Source organism: Vulpes vulpes, chromosome 16, assembly GCF_048418805.1.
Source record: "Vulpes vulpes isolate BD-2025 chromosome 16, VulVul3, whole genome shotgun sequence".
In the NCBI taxonomy this organism is placed as follows: Eukaryota; Metazoa; Chordata; class Mammalia; order Carnivora; family Canidae; genus Vulpes; species Vulpes vulpes.
This window is the reverse complement of record NC_132795.1, coordinates 83362051-83387203: the sequence shown is the minus strand read 5'-3', so window position 1 is coordinate 83387203 and position 25153 is coordinate 83362051. Positions and strand designations below refer to the sequence as shown.

The following is a 25153-nucleotide window of genomic DNA, read 5'->3' as shown; positions in this document are numbered from 1 at the left end:
AGCAGGCTCCATGCAGGAAGCCTGATGTGGGACTCCATCCCGGGTCTCCAGGATCACACCCTGGGCTGAAGGCAGCGCTAAACTGCTGAGCCACCCAGGTGTCCCTATTATTTCACTACTTGTTAGATTCTGTCTCTACATTTATTTTTGGAAAATGTGGTTACTATGGGTAAATAAAAGATAACAGGGCAGGGTAGAGAGGAGCTGAGTGGGAGTAAATAGGAATATTAATTATAATTATGAAAATACAGCAGGACCTGGTTGTTGTCCTGGAGGACACCACAAGTTAGTAAAGACAGACATCCACTAAAGGCTGCAGAGAAGAGCAGATTCACAGAGTGGTGATTCAAATAGATTTTGATGAAGAATTGAAACATGATGACTTCACAAAGAGAAAACCCTTGGTTCTTGAACATGAATGATTTGTGATTTTTTTTTTTTGATTTGTGATTTATGTGAATGTCTGTAGGTTTTATGTCTGTGTGCACATATGCATGTGAACCTGAGGAAGACAAGAAGAGCAAAGATATGGGGTATGGCATTATATTTAAAACTAAAAGATAAACAGGTACTTAATGGTAAAAAATTATATAATTCTAAGAAGTTTGGATATCATCTTATAGATCTTAGGCAAAATATATGGCATGAACAAATTTTAAGTAATACTGTTGCAGTGGCAGGGAAAGAACAGTAAGAACAAATCCCAAGGTGGGGGAGCCATGGTGGGAGTTGAAGTTACCTAAGCCAGAGAGGAAGACTCTCTAAAGGAATGACAGAAGCAGGGTGGAGAGAATAGTTATGAAAGAGGATAATGAGTTAGAATCCAGAAGTAAACTGGGTTTTGACAATGAGGGGAAAGAAAATGAATCTAGATCCGAATTAAAAGAGTATACCAAGGGATCCCTGGGATGCTCAGTGGTTTGGCACCTGCCTTTGGCCCAGGGCATGATCCTGGAGTCCCGGGATCAAGTACCGCATCGGGCTCCCTGCATGGAGCCTGCTTCTCTCTCTGCCTGTGTCTCTGCCTCTCTGGGTGTCTCTCATGAATAAATAAATAAAATCTTAAAAAAAAAAAAGAGTATACCAATTAAAACTAAATAACATAATTAAAAAAATTAAATAGTAAAAGGTTTCCTAGTAAATGTATAATGGACATGATGCCTCCTTTCACCTGCTGTAGTTGCCATTGATCAACTGTGGGTTTTTTCTTCTTCTTTGGCTGGTGGGAGTCATTAGAAGGTTATTCTAGAAACCAATGATCTTATCCTTCCTCTCTTCCAATTCCTCTATTATTATAGAAGAACAAAGAATGCCAAATGACATCTTATTTTTTGAAAGGACCTTGGATTTTATGTATAGTCTTTCTATATTCAGAGCATACTATGCTCTTGGTACTGTTTTAAGTGCTGAATATTAAAAATGAAGACGACATAGTCACTACTTCTAAGGAGCTAAGGTCTAACAGACTAAACTAGGTTAGTGAGGAAAAACATTAATAATGCATAGTGAAACCTCTAGCTCAGGTAGAGGAAGAGGTAGGAAGAATAGAAGTATGACCATTTATTATTGCTTCTTGTGGATAGTACAACTAACTTGCATTTAAAAAAATTCCAATAAAAGCAAGATGATAGTTTTTGTAGTAGGGTTTAGAAATTCATAAAATGGATTCCTAATGGTCTAGTAATCTCCAAATTAATATAATAATAGCACAGCCAGCACCATAACAGCCCTGCAAATGTACTCACTTAAAGGCATGATGGACCCATGCTATCTTTCATTGGTATGACCACTTAGCAATATTTGTACCATCTTTAGGTACAGAAGATATGATATGGCACATAGACACATTAATTAAATATACCCAGAGGATCCTCAATAATAGTGACCATAGCCTGACAATCATGAACACAGAGATGACACTGATGTGAGAGACTATCTTACAAAATAGAATGGCCTGGGATGTACTCAGGGGTACTTGTGCTATCATTTAAACCAAATGATGCCTGATAATTCAGGCAGTATCATTTTTGCATCAAAGCACATGGATAAAGAGACACAAGCATTAGATAGTCCTGCGTCCACTTTAACCCAGTAGTTATCAAACTGTTTTAGAGTCTGGAGGACATGGTAGCAAAATTATTACTCATTCTTAGTTGTGTCAACACAGGTCTCTTTTCTTGCTCTCTGTACTGCTGCTGTGGTTTATGCATGAACTTGGACACTGTCTGGCCAAAGAGCCCCTCTCTCTCTCTTTTTAAATATTTTATTTTATTTATTTATTTATTTATTCATGAGAGACAGAGAGAGGCAGAGACACAGGCAGAGGGAGAAGCAGACAGGGAGCTGGGTGCAGGACTTGATCCCGAGACCCCGGGATCATGACCTGAGCCAAAGGTAGATGCTCAACCACTGAGCCACCCAGTTGCCCCAAAGAGCCCTTCTCTGATGCCTCAGGGAATATCATGGAAGGGGTGGACATATGAGACTGTAAGGACTGGATTTGAGGGGTAGAGTGTGACAGTTAGACTAATGTCGTCTTGGACCAATCCGCCTTCTGTTATCTGAAGCCTTCTTGAGTATAGCACCCCCCACTATTCTGTCCTTTTGTTCAGTCATGCTTTTTAAGTACACCCTCCGGGCACAACATCCCCATCTGCTCTGGAGATGTGACTATGACTCACATCTATTCTTTTTTTAAAAAAACCTCATTAGGACTTTTTGTAGTGTACTAAGAAATAGTATCTGTACTCACTTCTATCCCTAAACATTCTCCTGGGTGGTTCCTTAGTGTGTACTCCCAGCCTCTAGGGCTGTAAAAGTAGGTCTTACAAAGAGGTGGGGTTCTGGAGATCTATTTGTCATATTGTCTATTTGCCCAAGAGGCTTCAATTCTAAGTCCCCTTAATAAACCATTTCATGTCAAACAAAACAAAAGTAAAAGGTATAATATCATACCAAAATTCTGATAACCAGATTTGTATTTTTGTTTAAAACATAAAAATGTTCATAATCTTTATGGTTAAGTTTATTCCACTTTTAAAAGGCAAATCATATGACAAATATATACTAAACTACATTTATAAAAGAAAGGATATTGAGAAAAAAAATCATTTTAAATAAGTATTCACCCTATGGTATTACCTAAGGTTTTCATCTACAGTATGTATTCTAAAGATCCTAAGTATAGGGCACCTGGGTGGCTCAGTCAGTGAAGCGTCTGCCCTCAGCTCAGGTCATGATCCCGGCTGGGGTTCTGGGATCCAGCCCTGCACGGAGCCCCTGCTTGGTGGGAGCCTGCTTTTCCCTCTCCCTCTATCTGCTGCTCTCCCTACTTGTATTTGCTCTCTCCCTGTCAAATAAATAAATAAAAATCCTTAAAAAAAAAAAAAAAGATCCTAAGTATTTTTAAAGTATTATCATCTGTAGCTTCTTAAAAATAATTTTTCTCAAATGGCAGATTAAACACATTAATTAAAGAATAGCTGCTATTTCTTCTCTGAAGAAAAATTAAAGTTGGGATTTGGGAAGCATTTTGATTGAGCTGATTTTTCAGTACCTGTCAGTATTTAAATCACTATTAGGGAGAAGACCAGGAGAGAAATCCATGTCCAATCTTTTAATTGACCATTTCAAATCAAATGCAGATTAATGTTAAGATAATTGTTTCTTCTTATTAGAATGGCAGCATTCACAACATTCACAGAGTCTGGCAATACTTTTGCAAGAAGTACTCAGGAGAGAGGAGAAACGAGCTTTGCAGCTAAATGTTAGTTATTAGTTAATTAAAACATTATTAAGTACCTACAGTATTATCAGGTATCATGCAAGGAGCTGGAAACCCCAAAGTAATAAAGCATAGCTTATTCTTCCTTCATTTTAATATAAGTATCATAGGAAAAAATCAACCAATTTGGCCACATAAGTGCTATAACGGAGGACTGAGTAAAATACAAGACCAAATAAGAGGAAACATCAATCTCTTTGTGGGAGAAGTCCTTGGTCATTAGAAGTTCTCGCTCATTTGCAAAGGAAGTAATATTGCTTTAAAAACAATGGGGACGGGGATCCCTGGGTGGCTCAGCAGTTTGGTGCCTGCCTTTGGCCCAGGGCGCGATCCTGGAGTCCCGGGATCAAGTCCCACGTTGGGCTCCCGGCATGGAGCCTGCTTCTCTCTCCTCCTGTGTCTCTGCCTCTCTCTCTCTCTCTCTCTCTCATAAATCAATCAATCAATCAATCAATCAATCTTAAAAAAACAAAACAAAACAAAAAAACGAATGGGGACCATCTTTGAGAGACCAGACTTGATCATATCAAAACCATCCTCCCTTGGTCCTTTGCCTTGGACCTGTGACTTTTGGGATTAATTCTGTTTTCATTTGTGGCTGAATGTAACACGTGTACAGTAAATCATCTCTTCTGCTGTCTTAGCTGAAAAGAAACAAACAAACAAAAAAACAGAAACAATGGGGAAGGGGAGCCTGGCTGGCTCTGTCCGGAACTTTCAACTCTTGATTTTGGGGTTGTGAGTTCAAATTCCACACTGGGTGTGGAGACTTAAAAATAAATAAGTAAACAAACAAACAAACAAACAAACAAACAAACAAACAAAAAAACCTCAATGGGGCAGATTAGGTAAAGGTCAGTGTGAGAGAGATGAATTTGAGGTTACTGAAAATGTATATGGTTATGTCCAATGAACAGAAGAGAAGGGAAGACAGCACACTGAAAAGGAGAAGCAGCACAGAGAAGTGGTTAAGAGGACAGGCTCTAAAACCAGACTGTTTTGATTTTCATCTCTAATCCATCACCTGTCACTTCCCTTCTCTGAAACGTAATTTCCTAACTTGTTAAGGAGGATGATAATAGTGTATCTTGTAGGTTGTTATGAGGATTAGCTAACAGCTGTTAAGATTCAATCCATGTTAACTATTGTGACTCTGGTTTGAGTTCAGGGGAAAGGTCAATATTGAAGATGCATATTTGGAACTTATGGGCATATTAATGGAGGTTGACAGAATGGGCCTGGATGAGCTCACTTGAGACTATATAAACTAAGGAGAGAAGGCAACTATGGCTAACTGTGGGGAATGTCAACATTTCAGGTGCAGGAAGTAGACAAAGACTTAATACACAGGAGAGGAGAACGGAGAGAATCAGAGAAAATGACTTCAAGTAAAGACAGGAGAGAAAGTTCAAGCTTCAAATGTTCAGTGTTTTATATGCTAAGATCAAGTTATGCATATGTCCACTGAACTTAGAACCAAAAGATTGCTGCTGACCTAAATAACAAGTTTCAGAAGAATGATGGTTTGACGACACAGAGCAATGGGTTTAAGAATAAAGAAAGCATTAGAAGATAAGCTGTAATCTATTTTTTCAAGGGGCTCAGCTGGGAAGGCCAGTCAACGAGCTAAAAATTTAACTTAACTACAATTCATGGGTTGTCAAACTTTAAAATATGAAATCATGAGAGTAATAAAATGATAAAATAGTATCTGAGAAGTATAAAAATAAGGAAAAGACTTAAAATCAGTTGAAAACTTGGAACTTAAAATTCTGAGTCAGAAAAATAAATTACTATGTAGCTATAGGAATGATTAAAATACTGCTATATGCTCTGAAATTTGGAAAAGGAAGCACTGAAAAAACACTATTAGATAATTCTCATACCTCTTTATTTCTCCTGAAAGGCACCCTTAGTATTTCTTCCTGCTGTTCCAACTGCCTCAGGGTGAGGGGTTTAAATGGTGATCCTGGCAGTGACTGGCAAAATATGTCATTCACAGGGGACGCTCTGAATCTAGTAAGGACAAAGCATTAAACCTAAGCATATGACACTTCAAAGCATGTGTGCATTTCATGTTTAAAATATTAAATCCATGTCCTACCTATATTTAGGATGATTGCACAAGAGTGGTGTCAAAATGACAACTTCATATTCACAAGTTGTAACTTCAGCTACTGAAAGAATTTCATGCTTAGATTCAGGATGACATATGTACATCACCGTACTTGATCTGGGCCGGTTCTGTTTCAAACTACAAGGTGTACCATTTCCCATTCCCACAGGATAGTAGGGTGTCATCTGACCTTCAATATTTTTAGTGGGAATCTTAAAAAAAAAGTATAAGACTTTTCATTAGAAATGGAGGTGAGGGTGAGGATGGGAGAAGCACTTATTCTTAAAGGAAGAAAACTACATTTTATTTAAAAACCAAACTTTATAAAGATAACATTTCTGTATTTTCTATGAATTCTTCCTCTAACATTCTTTTGATTCCTAAATTCTTACTTGAGCAAATACTTATTTTCAGAGCTTTTTTAATATAGCAAAGAAGCAAAATTTTTATTTGGTGCTAAAATTAAGATGTTAAGCAAGTGTACACTTATATAAAAGGGTATAATCTCTTGATTAATATGAATTGTTTCCAACAGTTCTAAAAAAAGAGACTAAGATAAAATATAGAAACTTACTATACCGGACTAGTCAGAATTTTCTATACTAAATCCTTAGTGAATGGCTGTGTTACAGTTTAGATTCTAGAGGTTTATAATCTGATTTGTCAAAAAGTAGAGCTAATAGTAAAACACTATCTTCTAAAACAGGAATCTCAATACTGTACTCATCAGTTTGCTTACTCTTTTTCCCTGTCATTAATATGAAGAGCCATGCTTTTCAACATAAACTCCCATATAAATCTATTCAAGGCCAGCAAAGGACAAATGGAGAAATTTTCATGGAATGGGTAAGTGAAACAGATCACCTCAGAATACAGGGATTATAGAGGAGCTAGCTCCCATAGCTTATCTACATATACCAAAGAAAAATCTAATATAAGGGCTCTAAAAAAATACTGTTAATTTAATCTCCAAGCAAGCTCTTTGGAGGCAGAGAGCTCATCTTATATCACTTTGGTACCCTGTCAGTGCCATGTCTAAAACAGGCAAAAAACAAATGTTTCCAGGGAAAAGTATTTTGAGGCTTCTTATATGTCATTTTCACGCTAGTACCTAGAATTAGAAAATCCTGGGTTCAAAGCCAAGCTTTGAATTTACTGGCTTTCTGACTTTGACCAAATTTCAGTTTTTGTCATTTGTAAAAGGAGAATAATAACATATACTCAGAGATTTTCAGGAAAATTAAGCATTACCTTTCATATTATATGCCTGGCACAGTATCTGGCTTATAAATTGGGGCTCAGTAAATGTTAGTTTTCTTCCCTTACCCTTTTCTTCCTCTTCCTTTATCATTTCACACTTTGATTTCCATCTTGCTATCCTCCAGAGCCACAGTAAATAAATATTTTATCTCAAAGGTAGTCTGTAAAATTAAAATCTTTTAAAATAGTAATGCTATGTGTGTCTATGCTTAGCTTATCAATTCACCCCCAAGCCACCCTTTTAAGTTATAGGCATCCCTTTTAAGGCCTTTTGCTGTTTCACTTGTCTTTTAATAAAAGTATCACTATGATATGAAACCATTTACAGAAATATCCTCTATCAATAGGTTATTTAACTCTATGGGAGTTCTTAGGATTCCGAAAGCACTCCTTGAACTACAGGGGCATTTAAAAATTGTGATTAGGTACCCTAAGAAATCATCCTTTTTAAACAATCCTATTTTTCAGTCATCAGTTATGCATTCAACATTCAGTATACACGTAGGAAGTGCCTATATTTGGCACTCTGTTTTGCACTGCGGGATAAAGAGATAAAAGACAGTCCCTGCTTTGAAGATGCTTGCAGTCTGGTAGCTTGTTATTTACAAATGTAGTTTATCTGTTTTACCCATGGGAGATAGGGAACAAACCAGGGAAAAAAAAGCAAAAGCTCTTATTTATAATTGTTTCCAATGTTAAACAGAGAGAACCACTGCTAAGCCCGGAAGTGATATACTGCCATTACAAAAAATTTCCCAAACACATCTTTGTAAGTTCCTTTATTTTTCTATGATCCTAAAAGTAAATAAATGTATTGCAGTATAACTTTTCTCAAAAAAATCTAACATACTGCAGATTTTCTTTGACCCAATCCTTTGAGGTATTTGATAGATATGTTAAGAACACATGACTAAATTCTGTCGTTTAAGCTGTATAAATTCATGCCTAATAATAGACGCTAAAAATGAAAAAAATCAACACTTATCACTTGCCTCTTTTGATTTTTCCTTTTCATCTGCCTCTTGATCTGTGGAATAATATAAGATATTACCTATGTAAGGCAGGTGTAAAGAATGACCAGTGACTCATATGTAAAATACAAGTGATTAAGTTTTCAATCAACTCTGTAATTTTAAATTTCTAAAGAAGACCCAAAACATACATATAATTTTTATCTTATTACTTTTTGCTAGTTGCCATGAAATGGTTTTGTTTGAAAGGATAGTCAAATTTAATCTTCATATATTTACCTCTACTTGAGGCATAAAACTGGCTGCAACAATTTTCTTCTTAAGTATTTTTGCATCAGTGAAAAGTTTAATCTTAAATTAATGAACTTTGAACAACACAGATTAGCAAAAGTATTTCATAATTTTAGGGACACATCTACATTTCTATTTCCACATATAACAACTATGCTTAAACCAAGCAAAAGAGTAACATTAACACTATATAAATATAACATTAACATGTGTTATCTTACCAGATTTTAAAAAATTTATTAATAGGTAGAGAAAAAGCATAATGCTTGTTGAGGAAGAAAATAATGAAAAGATCTCTTCAAAATTTTTTCTAAGGGATTATTCAGAAATTTATTTTAGCATTTTAAAATTCATAAAACTCCGAGATCTTTTAAATTCCAATTTGAACATATACTTTCAACCAAATTGCAGCATTACTATCAAATCACTCTGAAACAAACCTTTTTCAGATAGAAGGTTCTTAGCCAACATATTCCCAAGGTAGTATTCGTGAATATTTACTTTCTATAGTGGAATAAAATAAAAATATAATAAGTGTTTTGCAAATATCAAGAATACAATTTTAAAACCATCAATCTCATTATTAAAGTTCTCATTTTATAATGTTCCATGCTTCATATTTGAAAGAAAAACATACCTGACCACTTTCTTTCTCTTCATGGTATTGTCGAATGTGTTTTCCGTGACATACTTCATAAGTCCAGTAAGACTCAATCTAAAAAAAATGGACATATTTAAACATATGAAAGCCATAGAACTCACCTGAATTACTTTTTGATACTTTATGTAGTTGTATGTAGATTTCCCTCAAGATTTAGAGTAAGCTTTCATTAAGTGAAACATTATTATGCCTCAGAAAAATATGGAAATTCTGAAGTCAAGTCACTATTTTCACCAATTAGCTGTATGTGACAATTCTGTGAGGAAATCAGGTCTAGAATACACTTGGGATCAATAATAACCACCTGGCTTAGGAACCATTTTATACATAGCCTAAAAGATAACACTTCACATTTTTCATTAAAATTACATATAAGGAAACTTTCTGTTGATCTGAAAAACATTCAGAGCAGTTTGGAATGTGATATTATTTGAAACTGGTTTTGGGTGTTTGCTGGATCTACTATGCAGGAATTTAAATCGACAAAATACTATTAAGCAACAGCTTTGATTTACAACTAACTTAAAATCTGATACAACATAATGAAGTAAAAAGAAATGCAGAATTATTTTCAAGGGTCTAATGGCAATTGGAAATTTATTTTCTACTTATTTTTTTTAAAGGTTTCATTTATTTATTCATGATAGACATAGAGAGAGAGAGGGAGAGAGAGGCAGAGACACAGGCAGAGGGAGAAGCAGGCTCCATGCAGGGAGCCTAACGTGGGACTCGATCCCGGTACTCCAGGATCACGCCCTGGGCCAAAGGCAGGCGCCAAACCGCTGAGCCACCCAGGGATTCCCCTATTTTCTACTTATTAAGTGAACATAAAATACGTACTCTGTAGGAACAACTGCTTTGTTTAAATAGTGGCTCCAATAGCTCTCTTGGATTAGGGCCTTTATAATCCTTTTCTTCTTCCTATGAAAGAACTAGGATTTAATACTTACAATTATTCTAGAACTTCACCCAACTCTGCTGTAGGGGTATTAACTCATTGTTCAAATCACAGATGCTTGGAAATAAAAGGGGAAAAAAGGTCAAAACTTTTAGTAAGATCCTGTGGTTTGCTACTTCTTTCAAAAGAATTGAAGTATAAAATATGGAGCCATAGAATAATCTTCCATGCTTTCTGCTCTTAAAAAAAGGCTTTTGAGTATCAGTGTCCTGAACAATTCTTATAAACTTATTTCAGAAGTTTTAAATACTCGCATCTGAACAAATTCTAACTATGAAAGCTTCAAAATAGTTGAATCTTGTAGAATGTATGGAAAAGTTTTAAGGTACATCCCAGTTTCCTGTATATTTTTACATTTCACACTTGAATGCCATATGCTTATGTGTATGATTGCACACGTGTATTTGTGTCTTAAGAAGGTTTAAAACAAAATGAAACAGAGAGCTGTCTCACAGATTTTAAATCTGAACAAAACCTAAGAAAGCATTCACTGAGTTTGTAATATTTCCATTTTACAGATGGTGAAAATACTATGTAATGAACTCAATAAATTTATTGAGTGGAAGAACTGAGTTTCAAATTTGTTCAAGGTTCCACAGCTAACTATAGCCTATACCTCAGCCTCCTGGCTCCTAGGCTGGTGTCCTTTTCATTTTACCATGCTGACTCTCCTGTTTCATCTTGAAAGAAGTCATTGCCTTGAAGGATGGATAAGAGGCAGTTAGGGCATTTCAGGAGGAAAGAAACGGGCATGAGCTAAGTAGAGAAAACGTATAGGTACCTAAAGATTATCAGAAATTCTTTATAAAAAGTGTCATATATACATTTAAAAATTATATCCTGTTTCAAACCCCTCATTTCTATAAAAGAAAGCAAGTGTGGAATTAGATTTTCATCCAAAATATTAATAATTGGTTGCTAATTTTTCCAAGTTGAACTGTAAAATCAAAGAATTCAAGAATAATAAACGTGATTACTACTTTTATGATAAACAGGATTATTGAGAAACCTGTCATTCAGTTTTATTTTAAAGTATGTGTTTGCAATGTTTTAAATAAATATATTTGGTGAAAGGGATTACCAATGTATTTATTTATAAAAAGTTACCTCATCTCCACTTGTCACAAGAGGCAGAATGCATTTATATTTTTCTTTATGTGTAGTTGTCATGATGACATAATTATCTTCTTTATACAAAACTCCAGTTGTAGGCTAGAAATAGAACAAAAAATATACATTAGTTTTTCTGGTTAAATTGTATTACACTGAATAAAGTACAGTCTTAGGTGTAAGTAATTCATCATGTCAACAGAAGATTTTTAAATGTATTTCCAAAGGCAGGGGAAAAGATTCTACAAATTATTAAAGGTCAAAATTAGGATGACAAACTATCTTGGTGTTATAACAGAAAAAAAATGGACACAAATGAAATTTGGAGTATAAAGAAAAAAGTAGTAATGCAATAGACTGAAGTTAAAATTGGGATTAAAAAGCATTAAGAGGTGGGGGGCCTGGGTGGCACTGTGAGTTAAGTGTCTGACTCTTGGTTTGGGCTCAGGGTGGTGAGACTGAGCCCTGCATAGGACTCTGTGCACAGAGTCAGCTTGGGTTTCTCTTCCTCTCCTTCTGCCCACCCTGTCCCCCTCAAATAAATACATCTTCAAAAAATAGTATTAAGAGGCCATGAGCATTAAAAGACACACCATTACTGAATATTTATTATTCCTATTAACAATTACCATCTATATATGAGAATCTATAGCACTTTAACAAATGTATTCTCAATTCTATTGGATGGGACATTTGAACATAATAATAGTACAATATTTTTTATATTTGGATAAATTACTTTTTATTTTATTTACTTATTTTTTTGACAGAGTGATAGAGAAAGCCAGAGAGCACAAGCAGGGGGAATGGCAGAGGAAGAAGGAGAACCAGGCTCCTGGCTGAGCAGGGAGCCTTTTGTGGGGCTCGGTCCTGGGGATCAAGACCCGAGCTGAAGGCAGATGATTTTTTTTTTTAATTATTTATTTTTGATAGTCATACAGAGAGAGAGAGAGAGGCAGAGACACAGGCAGAGGGAGAAGCAGGCTCCATGCACCGGGAGCCCGACGTGGGATTCGATCCCGGGTCTCCAGGATCGCGCCCTGGGCCAAAGGCAGGCGCCAAACTGCTGGGCCACCCAGGGATCCCTGAAGGCAGATGATTAAGAGACTGAGTCACCTAGACTCCACGGATAAAATCACTTTATTTTTTTTAAAGATTTTATTTATTTATTCATGACAGACACAGAGAGAGAGAGAGAGAGAGAGAGAGAGAGAGAGAGAGGGAGAGAGGGAGAGAGGGAGAGAGAGAGGCATAGACACAGGCAGAGGGAGAAGCAGGCTCCATGCAGGGAGCCTAACATGGGACTCGATCCCAGTACTCCAGGATCACGCCCTGGGCCAAAGGCAGGCGCCAAACCACTGAGCCACCCATGGATCCCCCATAAAATCACTTTAAAAAGAAAAATCCCTAAGGCTCCTCTGTGCTGACTTAATTTTTTTTCCTTTGTGTGTGTGTGTGTGTGTGTGTGTGTGTGTACATCCTAAGTCAACAAACTCTGTAAAGGGCCAAGTAGCAAATATTTAAGGCTTCGTGGGCCATGTGGTCTCTGTTGCAACTACTCAACTATGCCATTGTAGTAAGATACTGCATAGGCAATAGCAAAATGAACAGGTATGGCTGTGTCCTGAAAAAACTACTTACAAAAATGGGCGGTGGGCCAGCCCAAAGGTAAACTATCCTTAAAGCTTTTTACACTATAAAACCAAACAAATGCTAACAAGCCAAATATGAACCAATGTAATTCAAATAAATGTTTCAATTAATATAATTCACATTATTTAACTAAAAAGAAATCTTTGCTTTGTGAATGATGTGTCACTAACTGCTAAGACAGAGGTTTTCAATTCAACTCTTTTAACTCTTCTCATCTTACAGTACTTGTGAAACCACTACGCTATTTGGCTATCCTGATGAGGAAAGAACTGCTCTTATTAAGTAACTTTGTGCTTTTCTCAATTTAACAAGGACTTAATCATAATAAAACAAGTACTATTTGGTCCAACATCATCTTACATACCAATGCAAATTAGGGCAATGTTCTTCCAAGACAATAAATAAAACAAAACAAATAATAGCAGTAAATATTAGCTGTATTAGCTGTACAGAAGTTTTAAGTCCTTAACATTTTTTAACTCATTGATTTTCAAGACAAGCCTTCTACCCATCTTACAGAAAAGGAAACTGAAGCCCAGAGCTTAAATACTTTGTACAAGGTAAGACAGCTGGTAAACAGCACAATCCAGAGACGCACTCAGGCAGTTTGGTTCCATGTTCTGTGTGCTTTTTTTTTTTTAAAATATTTATTTATTTATTTATTTATGATAGACAGAGAGAGAGAGAGAGAGAGAGAGAGGCAGAAACACAGGAGGAGGGAGAAGCAGGCTCCACGCCGGGAGTCTGATGCGGGACTCGATCCCGGGTCTCGATCCCGGGTCTCCAGGACCGCGCCCTGGGCCAAAGGCAGGTGCCAACCGCTGAGCCACCCAGGGATCCCCTCTGTGTGCTCTTAACTGTTTTAACATATTTGAATCAGCTTTTGTTAGCATTCTTTTAGATTACTATATAGGCTCCTGGATTATGATGAAGGATCCTTTTAAAAAATCATTGTAGTGAAGAGGGGAACCAAAGATTTGAAAGTGAGAATTGCAGAACCAAATTTATGATAAAGGGATCCTTAGAAACATTTACTCAGTTGCGCCAACAAAATTGCTATAAGATATAACATTTATGATGCCTTTTGACGTTTTTCAGACATATGCAAAATGTGTAACATGAGTTGTTTCAAACCATGACTCACATTTACTTAGCAATGAATGGCTGGCCTGAAACCTTGCCAGACCATTCCTGTACTGTAGTGAAGGCAACCAGTAAGTAGCATATGACTTAAGTGTATTTACCTGTATTTGTGAAGCGCCTGCAACTCTAATGTTCGGAGTTGTATTCCACAGCAATATTGATTTATTTACTAAAACGTTCACCACAATGCTAACAATGGAAAAAGTCCTGCTTGTGTGGAACCAGAGCAAAGAAAGGAAGACAATCCTTTCTTTGTAATAAAAACCACTCTTGGGGCTTTATGTTTATATGATAAATTCATTCCTCTTGGAAAAAAGACTTCAGCTACCTCCATCTTGACCTCAAACTTTCTGTTTGGGTTCTTCTTTCCAGCTTGTCTCTTGGCTCAGACAGAAGATCCAGGGGGCAATCCATCCCCTGATGGGAACCCAAACTACCCCCTTTAGCAAAAAGGACTGCCTGAGCCAGCAAGACCCTGCCCATGACTGACTCCAAGACCAGGACTGATTTGACGCTGAATGCACATACCCCCCCACCTTTGCCCCTATTTTTCATATAAAAACCTGGAAGTATTTTCAGCACTTTGGAGACAGTCTTTGAGCTGCCAATCTGCTGTCTTCCAGGTGTTGGTCTCACTGAAATTAAATCCTTCCTGGTTTCACCCCTACTTATTTCTTTGAATTTGGATTTGGTCAGCAGTGGGTGGCTGAACCTCACCTGTTTGGAATACCCAGACGCAGGTGCTTTTGTACCCCTGTGCCCCAGCTACACTGTCTACTGTTTTTAAGGTCTAAGTAAGGGGTAACAAAAAATAAAAGCCATCACTTGTTTGAAGACGCAAAGAATTGTGTTTCATTAGTTTTGGAAGGGTTGCTCTCCTCTTCAATGTAACAGACCAAGTAGCAATTCTTTCATCTGAGAATTGCTGAAATAGTCACTTACTGGGATCACAAAATAAAAACTCTAACAAACTTTACTCTCCTTTTCATAACAAAAATTACTGGGAAAAAGTTAAATTTTTCTGATTTTCTAAGTTAAAAAATTTTGATCTGCTGCTAAAAATGCTTCCTTTGATTTAGTAAGGCAGTTCTTTAAGAAAATGAAATATAATAAATTCTGAATGCACAGAATTGCAGAGACTATATAAAAAAGTTGTTCCATATAATACCTTAATGTATTTTCAGTGTAAGACGTCCTATTAGTGATTTGATAAATTTTAGATTTTAATATAATAAAACTATTCCAAGGGGGTATGATACTTTAAAGTTAAGGAACCTTAAAAATATGTTGGCAGGGGAGAAATTTTTAATGTTTGACAAGAGTCTGGAAGAATTTAGATAGAGGATGAGAGACAAAATTATCCTGAGAGAAGTTGTAAAAAACTCAGTGGCGCAACTTGCTAACATATATAAACATGCTTGGAACTATGGAGTTGGTTACCATTCTTCCCAAGCAGTGTTTGGGGTAAGTTTTGTTTTTGTTTTTGTTTTTTATGTAGGCTCCACACCTAATGCGGAGCCTGATGCAGGGCCTGAACTCATGACCCTGAGATCAAGACCTGAGCTGAGAACAAAAGTTGGGGGCTTAATTGACTAAGCTACCCAGGCGCCCCTATGGGAAGTTTTTAAGTGGGAATACATTTCAAAGAGAAGTAAAGAGAAAACTGGACTTATTCTATGGTTTTACTTTGGTGAAATCTGTGACCTTTGTGAAGTAATGAACAGTTGAATAGTTTAATGATACAGAGATAGTATTTCCTAAGAAAAATATATACAAACACAAAAAACTGAATGCTAAAAGCCAGTAAACAAAGAATATCACAGTCATTAATTAACATAAACATTGAAAAATATAGTTTTGGTGCTTCGTCATTTTTTAAAGTAAATTTGAAAGCAAGAGTATAAAGATTATGTATTGTTTTGATATATTTGAATGGGGAGATGATTTAAAGCACAGAAGAATTTCAGTGCTAAATAAAAAAAAAAAATACACACCTTCCAATCTAGTTTCTTTCAATTTTAGATAGTAGAGAGATAAAGGCCTTTAGCCTAGTTCATACAGCTGCTTAGTTATATATGTCCAACCAACTGCCTCATAAAAGAAAATGACAGTGCCAGGTGAAGAGGGCTGTAGTTTCAATTACATAAAGCAGGGAAGGGAAGCCTTAAGATTATAAAAGTACTAAAACAAAGCCCAAAGGCCAGTGCTAATGACTCCGAGAGTTTATTTTTGCATGAGGGCCACAGACCTTTTGCCAACTCACAGAAGAACGTCTCTGTATTTTTCTCAAAATAACTTAAAAAAAAAATTCTTCAGATGTGCCCATCTTAGATTATATTACATTGTCAAAGAGAGTTAAAAATGAAATTTTAAAATAAAATTGACAGATATGTGAAAGGCTGGTACAGATACATTTAAGACAGATCTTCCATAACCTCTTTTTAGCCAGCAAACATCAGTGCCAGAAAGACAACTGAATAGCAATTTGGTAGTAACCTCCAAAAAGGCCAGTTTTAGTCCTTTACTGATACCTCATAAAGGTTTCAGGGCTGCATTATCAGCATGTGATTAAAACAAAAAAAAACCCTAAAATGAGCACCTGGGTGGTTCAGTTGGTTAAGTGTCTGAATTTGGCTCAGGTTGAGATCCTGGGGTCTTGGGATCAAGCCCTGAGTTAGGCTCCTGCTCAGCGGAGTCTCCTGCATGTCCCTCTCCCTCTCCGTCTGCCCCTCCCCCTTCTTGTGCTCTCTTTCTCTCTCTCAAAAAAACAAAAACAAAAACAAAAAAACCCAAAACCCTAACAGGTGCAAGAAGAATACTTTAATGACCACATTCTGTAACACCTGTCATGTTTATTTTGTGTGCTCTTTTGATTTTTTAAAAAAAGATTTTATTTATTTGACAGCACAAGCAGGCGGAGCCATAGGCAGGAGAGGGAGAAGCAGGTTCCTGCTGAACACAGAGCCGGACTGGGGCTAGATCACAGGACCCTAGGATCATGACCCCAGCCCCAGGACTGAGCCACCCAGGAATCCCCTGCGTGGGTTTTTGAAACAAAAACAGAAGTTGAACTAAATTATTCTCACTTGAAGACTGCTAAAGTTATATCTCACTTACAACAAACTTTTATATAAGTATTTTATTTATTGATTGATTTTTTATATATAAGTATTTTAATACAATAATATTTCATGGGATTAATACAAAGATAAACCTGGCTTCTCAGAGAAATATCTACTTAGATAAATTTGAGAACCAATGAACTACCAGAATAGGAGAACAGAAAACAAGAGGGGTGGAGAATCAAACAAATGTGAACTATTTGCAGAAACTAACATTTGGTAAACAGAAAGCTGTTGTGGTAACGGTAACATTTGTTATCCTGGTAAATCGTGCTTTGACATCCTGCTATCACTTACTCTTGTTTCAATGAGGTACTAATAGAACAATATGGTAACAGAACGAAATAGTCATCCCAAATGGAACGACTGCGGATAACTGGAATAAGAATTTTAAAAAAGGTTTTGTGTTTTCCAAGACTTCAATTTGAAATGAATTGACTACTACAGGGTGAGCATCTTAAGTGCACAGTTTTTAATGGGCCTGCAGTGGTGGGAAGACTTTTCAAGCAGAGTACTCCCCAAAGGCAGAAGGACCGCAAACTTTCGTTCACTGTCAAGTTATAAGAATGTTCACCCCTCTAGGAAAAGTGATCACAGAATCTCACGTTCTGGGTTTTTTAATATAAGAGTCGTAGTACGTCAGCACTGCAAAGGATGTTCGGAGTAGAAGGTCGTTACCATCTCAAAAGCCAAATGGTGCTCTCAGAAACAACTCTGAGAGGATCCCCGGGTGGCTCAGCGGTTTGGCGCTGATCCTGGATCCTGATCCTGGAGACCTGGGATCGAGTCCCACGTTTGGCTCCCTGCATGGAGCCTGCTTCTCCCCTCTGCCTGTGTCTCTGCCCGCCCCCCCTTCTCTCTCTGTGTCTCTCATGAGTAAATAAATAAAATCTTAAAAAAAAAGAAGTGACGGAGTGTAACCAAGCTGTAGGGTAAAAACTACTTTTTTTTTTTTTTTTTTTTTAAAGAAAGAAACCCGTGTACGTGTGTGTATACAAGACAGAAATGAGGCACATGAGAAGGAATAGCTCCTATGTGCTGTACGACCGGCCTGAGGGTAGGGCGGTGATCCTGAAGGCGAGGTCTGCTGGAGGAAGAGCTGCAGCGGACTTTCTAAAAGAGAAGATAAGTACACGCGCCCGACGTGATTCTAAGAAAGCTGCTCCCACGGGGGTGGGAGTGTTGGTAAGCAAGGTCTAAGGAGACAGTTCAGAGGGGGAGGACGGGTGACCGCTGGCTCCTTAATGCTCAGCATGGCAGGCACAGCCCCACAGTACGCTCGCCAAACTCCTGCCGTGCGAATGAATGAATGCGAGGTAACGCGCCTTCGGACTGGGGAGGCGGGCAGCCGCCCGCAGAGGCGATTCCGGAGGAGGGAGGGGGCCGAGCCCTAGCGCTAGGACGGAGAGAGCCGGCTACAGGGTTCGCGAGGGCACTGACCAGAGAGAACTCGGTGCCGGGCCAGTTGACTCGGAAGGGGATGTCGTCGCTGAGCTGGGGCAGCGCTCGGCCGCCGCCGGACGCCTCTAGGAGGCCGCACAGGACCAGGAACACCGGCCCGCCGGGGACCAGACTACGCGCGCCGCCTCCTCCTTCCTCCATCCTCCGCTGCCGATCTCTCCAGCCGCCGCCACAACCTCCTCTGCCCATAGAGGCGAGGAGGCGGGGGAGGAGGAGGAGGCGGCGGGAGCACCAAGCACCCAGGCAGCCCGGGGCCCAACCGCCGCCACGTCTCCTTCCGGAGAGCCGGGCAACGCCACCTCCGCCCCCTTGGGCGTCTTGCCACCGTTTCCGGGGCAGGCGGCACATCAACATCCGGGGTCACCGCGCCGTCCGCCTACGGAAGCCGGGACGCCGGAGGGGGGCTCCGGGAGCTGACCCCGAAGGAGGCCGCGGCCTGGGACCGCGCGGCAGTGTCGGCGCCGAGAGCCGGTGAGTCCGGGGGCGGGAGGAAGGGAGCGAGCGCGGCGGGCGTAGGCCTTGGCGGCGCGCAGTGCGGAGGGCGGCGTTCCTGGCTGAGCTGGCCGCCGGCTGCCTCTCCGCCTCCTCCTGTCCCCTTCGTCTTTCCCGCGTGGAGCGTCTCTCCGCCTCCTTGCTGCGGGCGGCGGCCACCCCCGATCCTCGCGGCGCCCCCGCGTCCGCGCCCCGGTTCTCCGGGGTCGGCGTGGACATCACGGCCCCTGCGCTTCCTGGCTTGTCGTCTTCTCGGGGAGCCGGGGGGTTCCCTCACGCCAGGCTCAGGGCCGGGCCGGTGTGAGGTGGAGAACCCCTGAGGCTGAATCACGGCTGGCTGCGGGAGAGCAGGACCGAGGCGTGTCGAATCCCCCTCCCTCTCCTTCAGAAAAGGCCGTTGTTTTCGTTTCCAGGGTAGTGGGTTCCGCAGGGGTAGCCGAAGAGCACCCAAGGGCCCTTCTGCATCAGCTCCTCGGATTTGAACCAAATCAAAAAGCAGGAAGGGCAGTCTCGTTTTTCATCTTATAGTTTTTCTTTTTAAAAAATGTAAGGAATCCACAGATTATTAAAAAAAAAATTTTTTTTATTGGAGTTCGATTTGCCAACATATAGCATAACACCCAGTGCTCATCGCGCCAAGTGCCCCCTCAGTGCCCGTCACCCATTCACCCCCACCCCCCGCCCTCCTCCCCTTCCACCACCCCTAGTTCGTTTCCCCGAGTTAGGAGTCTTTATGTTCTGTCTCCCTTCCTGATATTTCCCAACATTTCTTCTCCCTTCCCTTATATTCCCTTTCACTATTATTTATATTCCCCAAATGAATGAGAGCATATAATGTTTGTCCTTCTCCGATTGACTTATTTCACTCAGCATAATACCCTCCAGTTCCATCCATGTTGAAGCAAATGGTGGGTATTTGTCGTTTCTAATGGCTGAGTAATATTCCATTGTATACATAAACCACATCTTCTTTATCCATTCATCTTTCGATGGACACCGAGGCTCCTTCCACAGTTTGGCTATTGTGGCCATTGCTGATAGAAACATCGGGGTGCAGGTGTCCCGACGTTTCATTGCATCTGAATCTTTGGGGTAAATCCCCAGCAGTGCAATTGCTGGGTCGTAGGGCAGGTCTATTTTTAACTCTTTGAGGAACCTCCACACAGTTTTCCAGAGTGGCTGCACCAGTTCACATTCCCACCAACAGTGTAAGAGGGTTCCCTTTTCTCCGCATCCTCTCCAACATTTGTGGTTTCCTGCCTTGTTAATGTTCCCCATTCTCACTGGTGTGAGGTGGTATCTCACTGTGGTTTTGAGGAATCCACAGTTTCAAAGAAAATTGCTTTAGTCCAGAATTGAGGTGTTGTTCATTAATTTGTTTGGTACTTATGAGAGCTTCATATGTGCCAGACCATTGTGTTTGGTAAAATGGCAATTGAATGGGTCTCTGTTCCCTTTCCCTTTTGGTCTAGCAAGGGAAATTATACCAATAATTGCAACCTATTGTGGTAATAAAATATTTAACATTTAGCATTCATTGTGTGCTAGGCACTAGTCTAAATAACTTATACATGTTAATATGTATTTATATATAATTTATATATAAATATATAACATGTAATTTGTATATATAATTTGTGTATATTTTATATATATATAAAATAGATGTAAAAGTGAAGATACAAAGAAGGAAGTAAGGAACTCTGAGATTGGACAGGAAAGGCTTTCCAGGAGAGGTGACATTAGAACTGGGGTTTTGAGGATTTATAAGAGTCAGGCAAACAGGGAAGTGCATTTCAAATATAATTCTTCTTGATGCTTTATTAGGACTTTCTGGTGTAGTCAAAGGACAGGATAAGATGGAATCATCAGCAGTAGATTGATACTGGGGAGGAACAGAGGGAGTCCAGGGAAGGTTGCATATATTCTGCAGAAGTGTTTGAGCTTTATCCAGTAGATCAGAGTTATTGTGGACTTTTTCATGGGAATCATCTGATTTTACCCCCGTTTCTGAAGTATACAAAGATTAACTCCAAATGGATTGATTTAAATAAATCACATGCAAAAAAGAGTAAAATACAAGAAAAACTTAGGGGAATAATTACTCTTTGTGAGTAAAGTAGAAAATCCTTATGTCATAAAAGAAAAAGACATATATGAGTAAATAAAAATGAAAAATACTTATAAGGAATCGGTTTAGGCTCGGGCTACATAATGAGAATCTGGCTCAGTAGAGCTTATGTTCAAGTAAAGGGGATTACTAAATAAATAACAAATAAACTTTCTGGTACTGGCAAATGCTGCTTAAAAACTAGGGTTGTATGAAAGAAAATACCTCTGAGATGTGCTGCTTAGGTAGACGATCAGAATAAACTTCTGTGAGGAAGTGACACTTGAGTGGTGACTTGAAATGAGGAGGAAGAAGCCACACCAAAATTTCCAGGCAGAGGTCCTGAGGCAGGGATGAGTGTGGTGTGTCGGAGGGACAGAAAGAAGGCCAGTGTGGGTAGATTGTAAGAGGGACGTGGTAGGAGATGATGTTTGAAAGGTAGGAAGAGGCCAACCAGACACAGACCTATAGGGCCTGATGCACATTCGTCAAGATCATTATGGCTCTTGATGGAAAATTGATTATAGAGGATGTTATGGGATGAATTGTGTTCCCCTAAAAGATGGGTTGAAGTCCTAACCCCTAAAACCTCGTGATTGTGAATTTATTTGGAAATGGGGTCTGTGCAGATGTAATCAAATTAAGATGAGGTCATATTGAATTAGGGTTGGTTCTGATCTGCTGACTATAGTGTCTTTATAATAAGAGGGAAATTTGGACACAGACAGGACATACAGAAAGCATACTACGTGAAGATGGAGGGAGAGTCTGGAGTATGCATCTACAAGCTGAGGAACGCTGAAGATTGCCAGCAACCACCGCAAGATAGGAAGAAGTAAGGAAGGATCCTCCCTAAGTGATTTCAGAGAGATCATTGCCCTGCTGATATCTTGATTTCAGACTTAACCCCTAGAACTGTGAAACAATATATTTCCGTTGTTTTAAGCTACTTGGTTTGTAGTAATTTGTTTTGGCAGCTGTAGGAAACTAGTATAGGAAGGCACAGATGGCAATAGGAAGACCAGTTAGGATGCTGGTAGGAATGGAGAATGGAGAGAAGTGACCTGATTTGGAATACATTTTTCAGTAGATGATCTTGAATTTGCTGGTGGATTAGATGTGGCATGTTCTTACAAAGATGAATTAATGATGATGCCTAGGTATTTTTTTAAATTAATTTTTATTGGTGTTCAATTTACCAACATACAGAAAAACACCCAGTGCTCATCCCGTCAAGTGTCCACCTCAGTGACCGTCACCCATTCCCCTCCAGCACCCGCCCTCCTCCCCTTCCACCACCCCTAGTTCGTTTCCCCGAGTTAGGAGTCTTTATGTTCTGTCTCCCTTCCTGATATTTCCCAACATTTCTTTTTCCCTTCCTTTATATTCCCTTTCACTATTATTTATATTCCCCAAATGAATGAGAACATACACTGTTTGTCCTTCTCCGATTGACTTACTTCACTCAGCATAATACCCTCCAGTTCCATCCACGTTGAAGCAAATGGTGGGTATTTGTCGTTTCTAATTGCTGAGTAATATTCCATTGTATACATAAACCACATCTTCTTTATCCATTCATCTTTCGATGGACACCGAGGCTCCTTCCACAGTTTGGCTATTGTGGCCATTGCTGATAGAAACATCGGGGTGCAGGTGTCCTGGCGTGTCATTGCATCTGTATCTTTGGGGTAAATCCCCAACAGTGCAATTGCTGGGTCGTAGGGCAGGTCTATTTTTAACTCTTTGAGGAACCTCCACACAGTTTTCCAGAGTGGCTGCACCAGTTCACATTCCCACCAACAGTGTAAGAGGGTTCTAGGTATTTTTTATAAGGAACTGGTAGTGCAGTTTACGGAAAGAGGGAAGAACAGAATGTAAACTGACGAGAATTGTGTGTTTTTATTCGTTTTACTTTTTATTTTGAATTAATTTCAGATTTACATAAAAGTTGCAAGAATCGAACCCAAATTCCTCAGTTGTTAACATTTTTTTTTTTTTTAAAGATTTCATTTATTTATTCATGAGAGACACAGAGAGAGAGAGGCAGAGACACAGTCAGAGGGAGAAGCAGGCTCCCTGCGGGGAGCCTGATGTCGGACTCGATCCTGGGATCCCCGGATCACGACTTGAGACATAGGCACTCAACCACTGAGACACCCAGGCGTCCCAAGGGAGTTAGTCTTGATGCAGCGATTTTCATTTAGTTGCAGAACTACAGATCCTGGGGAGGGATTAAGAAAGTTGTGCAGTTATTCATCTAACAAATGTGGTTTGGAGGCACTGTCCTGTGTACTTAGTGCTATAAAAATGATGTAGATATAGATCAAGTCCATCAAAATGTTACCACCTAGAAAGGGAGATAGGACTTGTATGTAACAAATTCTATTAAAAGTGAGAAGTGTTGTTGGAGAAGCGCTGTACAGATGAAGTATTTTGGACATTCAAAGGAGGGGGCGATTACCTCTAGCAAGGGATGAGAGGAAGGGTAGAAACCAATAAAGTAGTCCTGGCGTTTGTATTGGACCTTAACAGGTGGTAGGATTTGGATTTACAGAGCTGGGAAAGACCTATTTTAAGTGGAAAAAAGAACATGAGCCCAAGACTTACTGAGATCAAAAGTAATTTGGTTTGAGTACAGGAAAGGAGCTTGGGAATGGCATAAAGAGTTTAAAATGTGACAAGGGTGATATTTCACTCTGATGGGAAAAGGATATTTTAATTAATAAATGCTGCTAGTATAATTTGTTATCTATTTATAAGAAAACCAGCTACATTTCCTCTTCATAAAATACACAAAAACTAAATTGTAAATGAGTTAAATATATATATCTATATGAAGAGATTAGGAGAATGTATAACTGGAGTAGAGATGATGTTTTTTGGTAAGATAGGAAATCCAGATACCGTAAAAGGGATAGACTTACTTTTTTTTTGTTTGTTTGTTTGATAGACCTACTTTAATACATGTTTTGAAATTAGTAATTTCTTTTAGAATTAAAAATGTGTAAACCTTTAGCCTAGTGATTTTACTTTTTGGATTTGCTCTGATACATAAGGGTGTAGATACAGGAGACACCTGGGTGGCCCATTCGGTTAAGCATCTGCCTTTGATTAGGACATGATCCCAGGGTCCTTGGGGATCCAACCCTGCATTGGGCTGCCTGCTCCGTGGGGAGTCTGCTTCTCCCTCTCCCTCTGCAACTCTCTCTGCTGCTCCCCCTGCTTGTACATTCTCTCTCTCTGTCAAAAAAAAAAAAAAAAAAGGATATAGGTACAGAGATACTCATCGTGTCATTGTCTGTAGTGGCAAAAAACCCCAAACCCTCTGTATATCTGATTTTCCAACAATAAGGCTATGACTGAATATATACAAACTCTATGCAACTGAATTGTGAGGTGGTGAGGAGCAGAGGCTTAGGAGTTAGGCCAGTTAGATTCTGATGCCAGCTCTGCCACCTAACTACATGTTTGACTTTGGGAATGTTACTTAACCTCTTTAGAGCTCAGTTTTCTTATCCTTCAAATGGAGGAAATAACACATGGTAAGATGTAAGAACTAATGACAATTCAGTTTCTTTATGTGTTCTATTCAGGTACCAGATGTGTCCAGGCACTATTTTAAGCACTTAATAGATACAATCTTATTTAATTGATTTAATCCTCATAATAACCCAAGAAGTAGGTTCTATTATTTTCCGCATTTTACTGATGAGGAAGCTGAGACACAAGTTAATACCATATTCTAATATAATTCACATGCATACATTAAATTAATATGTTTATGCCACATTATAAAATATGCCTGAATAAAACTGTAAAAAATTTTTTTCAATTGAAATTTTTATGAATCCCAAATGAGAACCAAACAGTTGGGCTTTGAGTTAAAAGTTACCCAAAATCTCTTTATTGTTCTCATTTAGAAATAGAAAGGACAAAACCAGTAAAAACAAAGACATTTGCTGAACTGAACAGCTGGTGTGCAGTCTGAGGTAGTGTAGCATTGAGTACTCCAGAGGCT

The 25153-nt window shown here is 39.0% G+C and overlaps 1 protein-coding gene across 2 annotated transcripts in view; it reads right to left on the bottom strand.

The window, feature by feature from the left end:
* The window catches only part of ERLEC1 (endoplasmic reticulum lectin 1), a 30118-nt gene extending 10983 nt beyond the window's left edge, over nt 1–19135 (bottom strand). Inside the window, exons 1-8 of one of the 2 annotated variants that reach the window (XM_025992639.2) lie at nt 18510–19135; nt 11149–11253; nt 9924–10004; nt 9060–9137; nt 8863–8926; nt 8153–8187; nt 5889–6112; nt 5671–5800 (exon numbers count right to left, since the gene is read on the bottom strand). In XM_025992639.2, coding sequence (XP_025848424.2) covers nt 5671–5800; nt 5889–6112; nt 8153–8187; nt 8863–8926; nt 9060–9137; nt 9924–10004; nt 11149–11253; nt 18510–18884 — 1092 coding nt within the window. In that variant the 5' untranslated portion in view covers nt 18885–19135. Of the gene's footprint in view, nt 1–5670; nt 5801–5888; nt 6113–8152; nt 8212–8862; nt 8927–9059; nt 9138–9923; nt 10005–11148; nt 11254–18509 lie in introns of both variants that reach the window. The other variant, XM_025992638.2, reaches the window with a different exon arrangement.
* Between the last annotated feature and the right edge of the window lie 6018 nt (nt 19136–25153).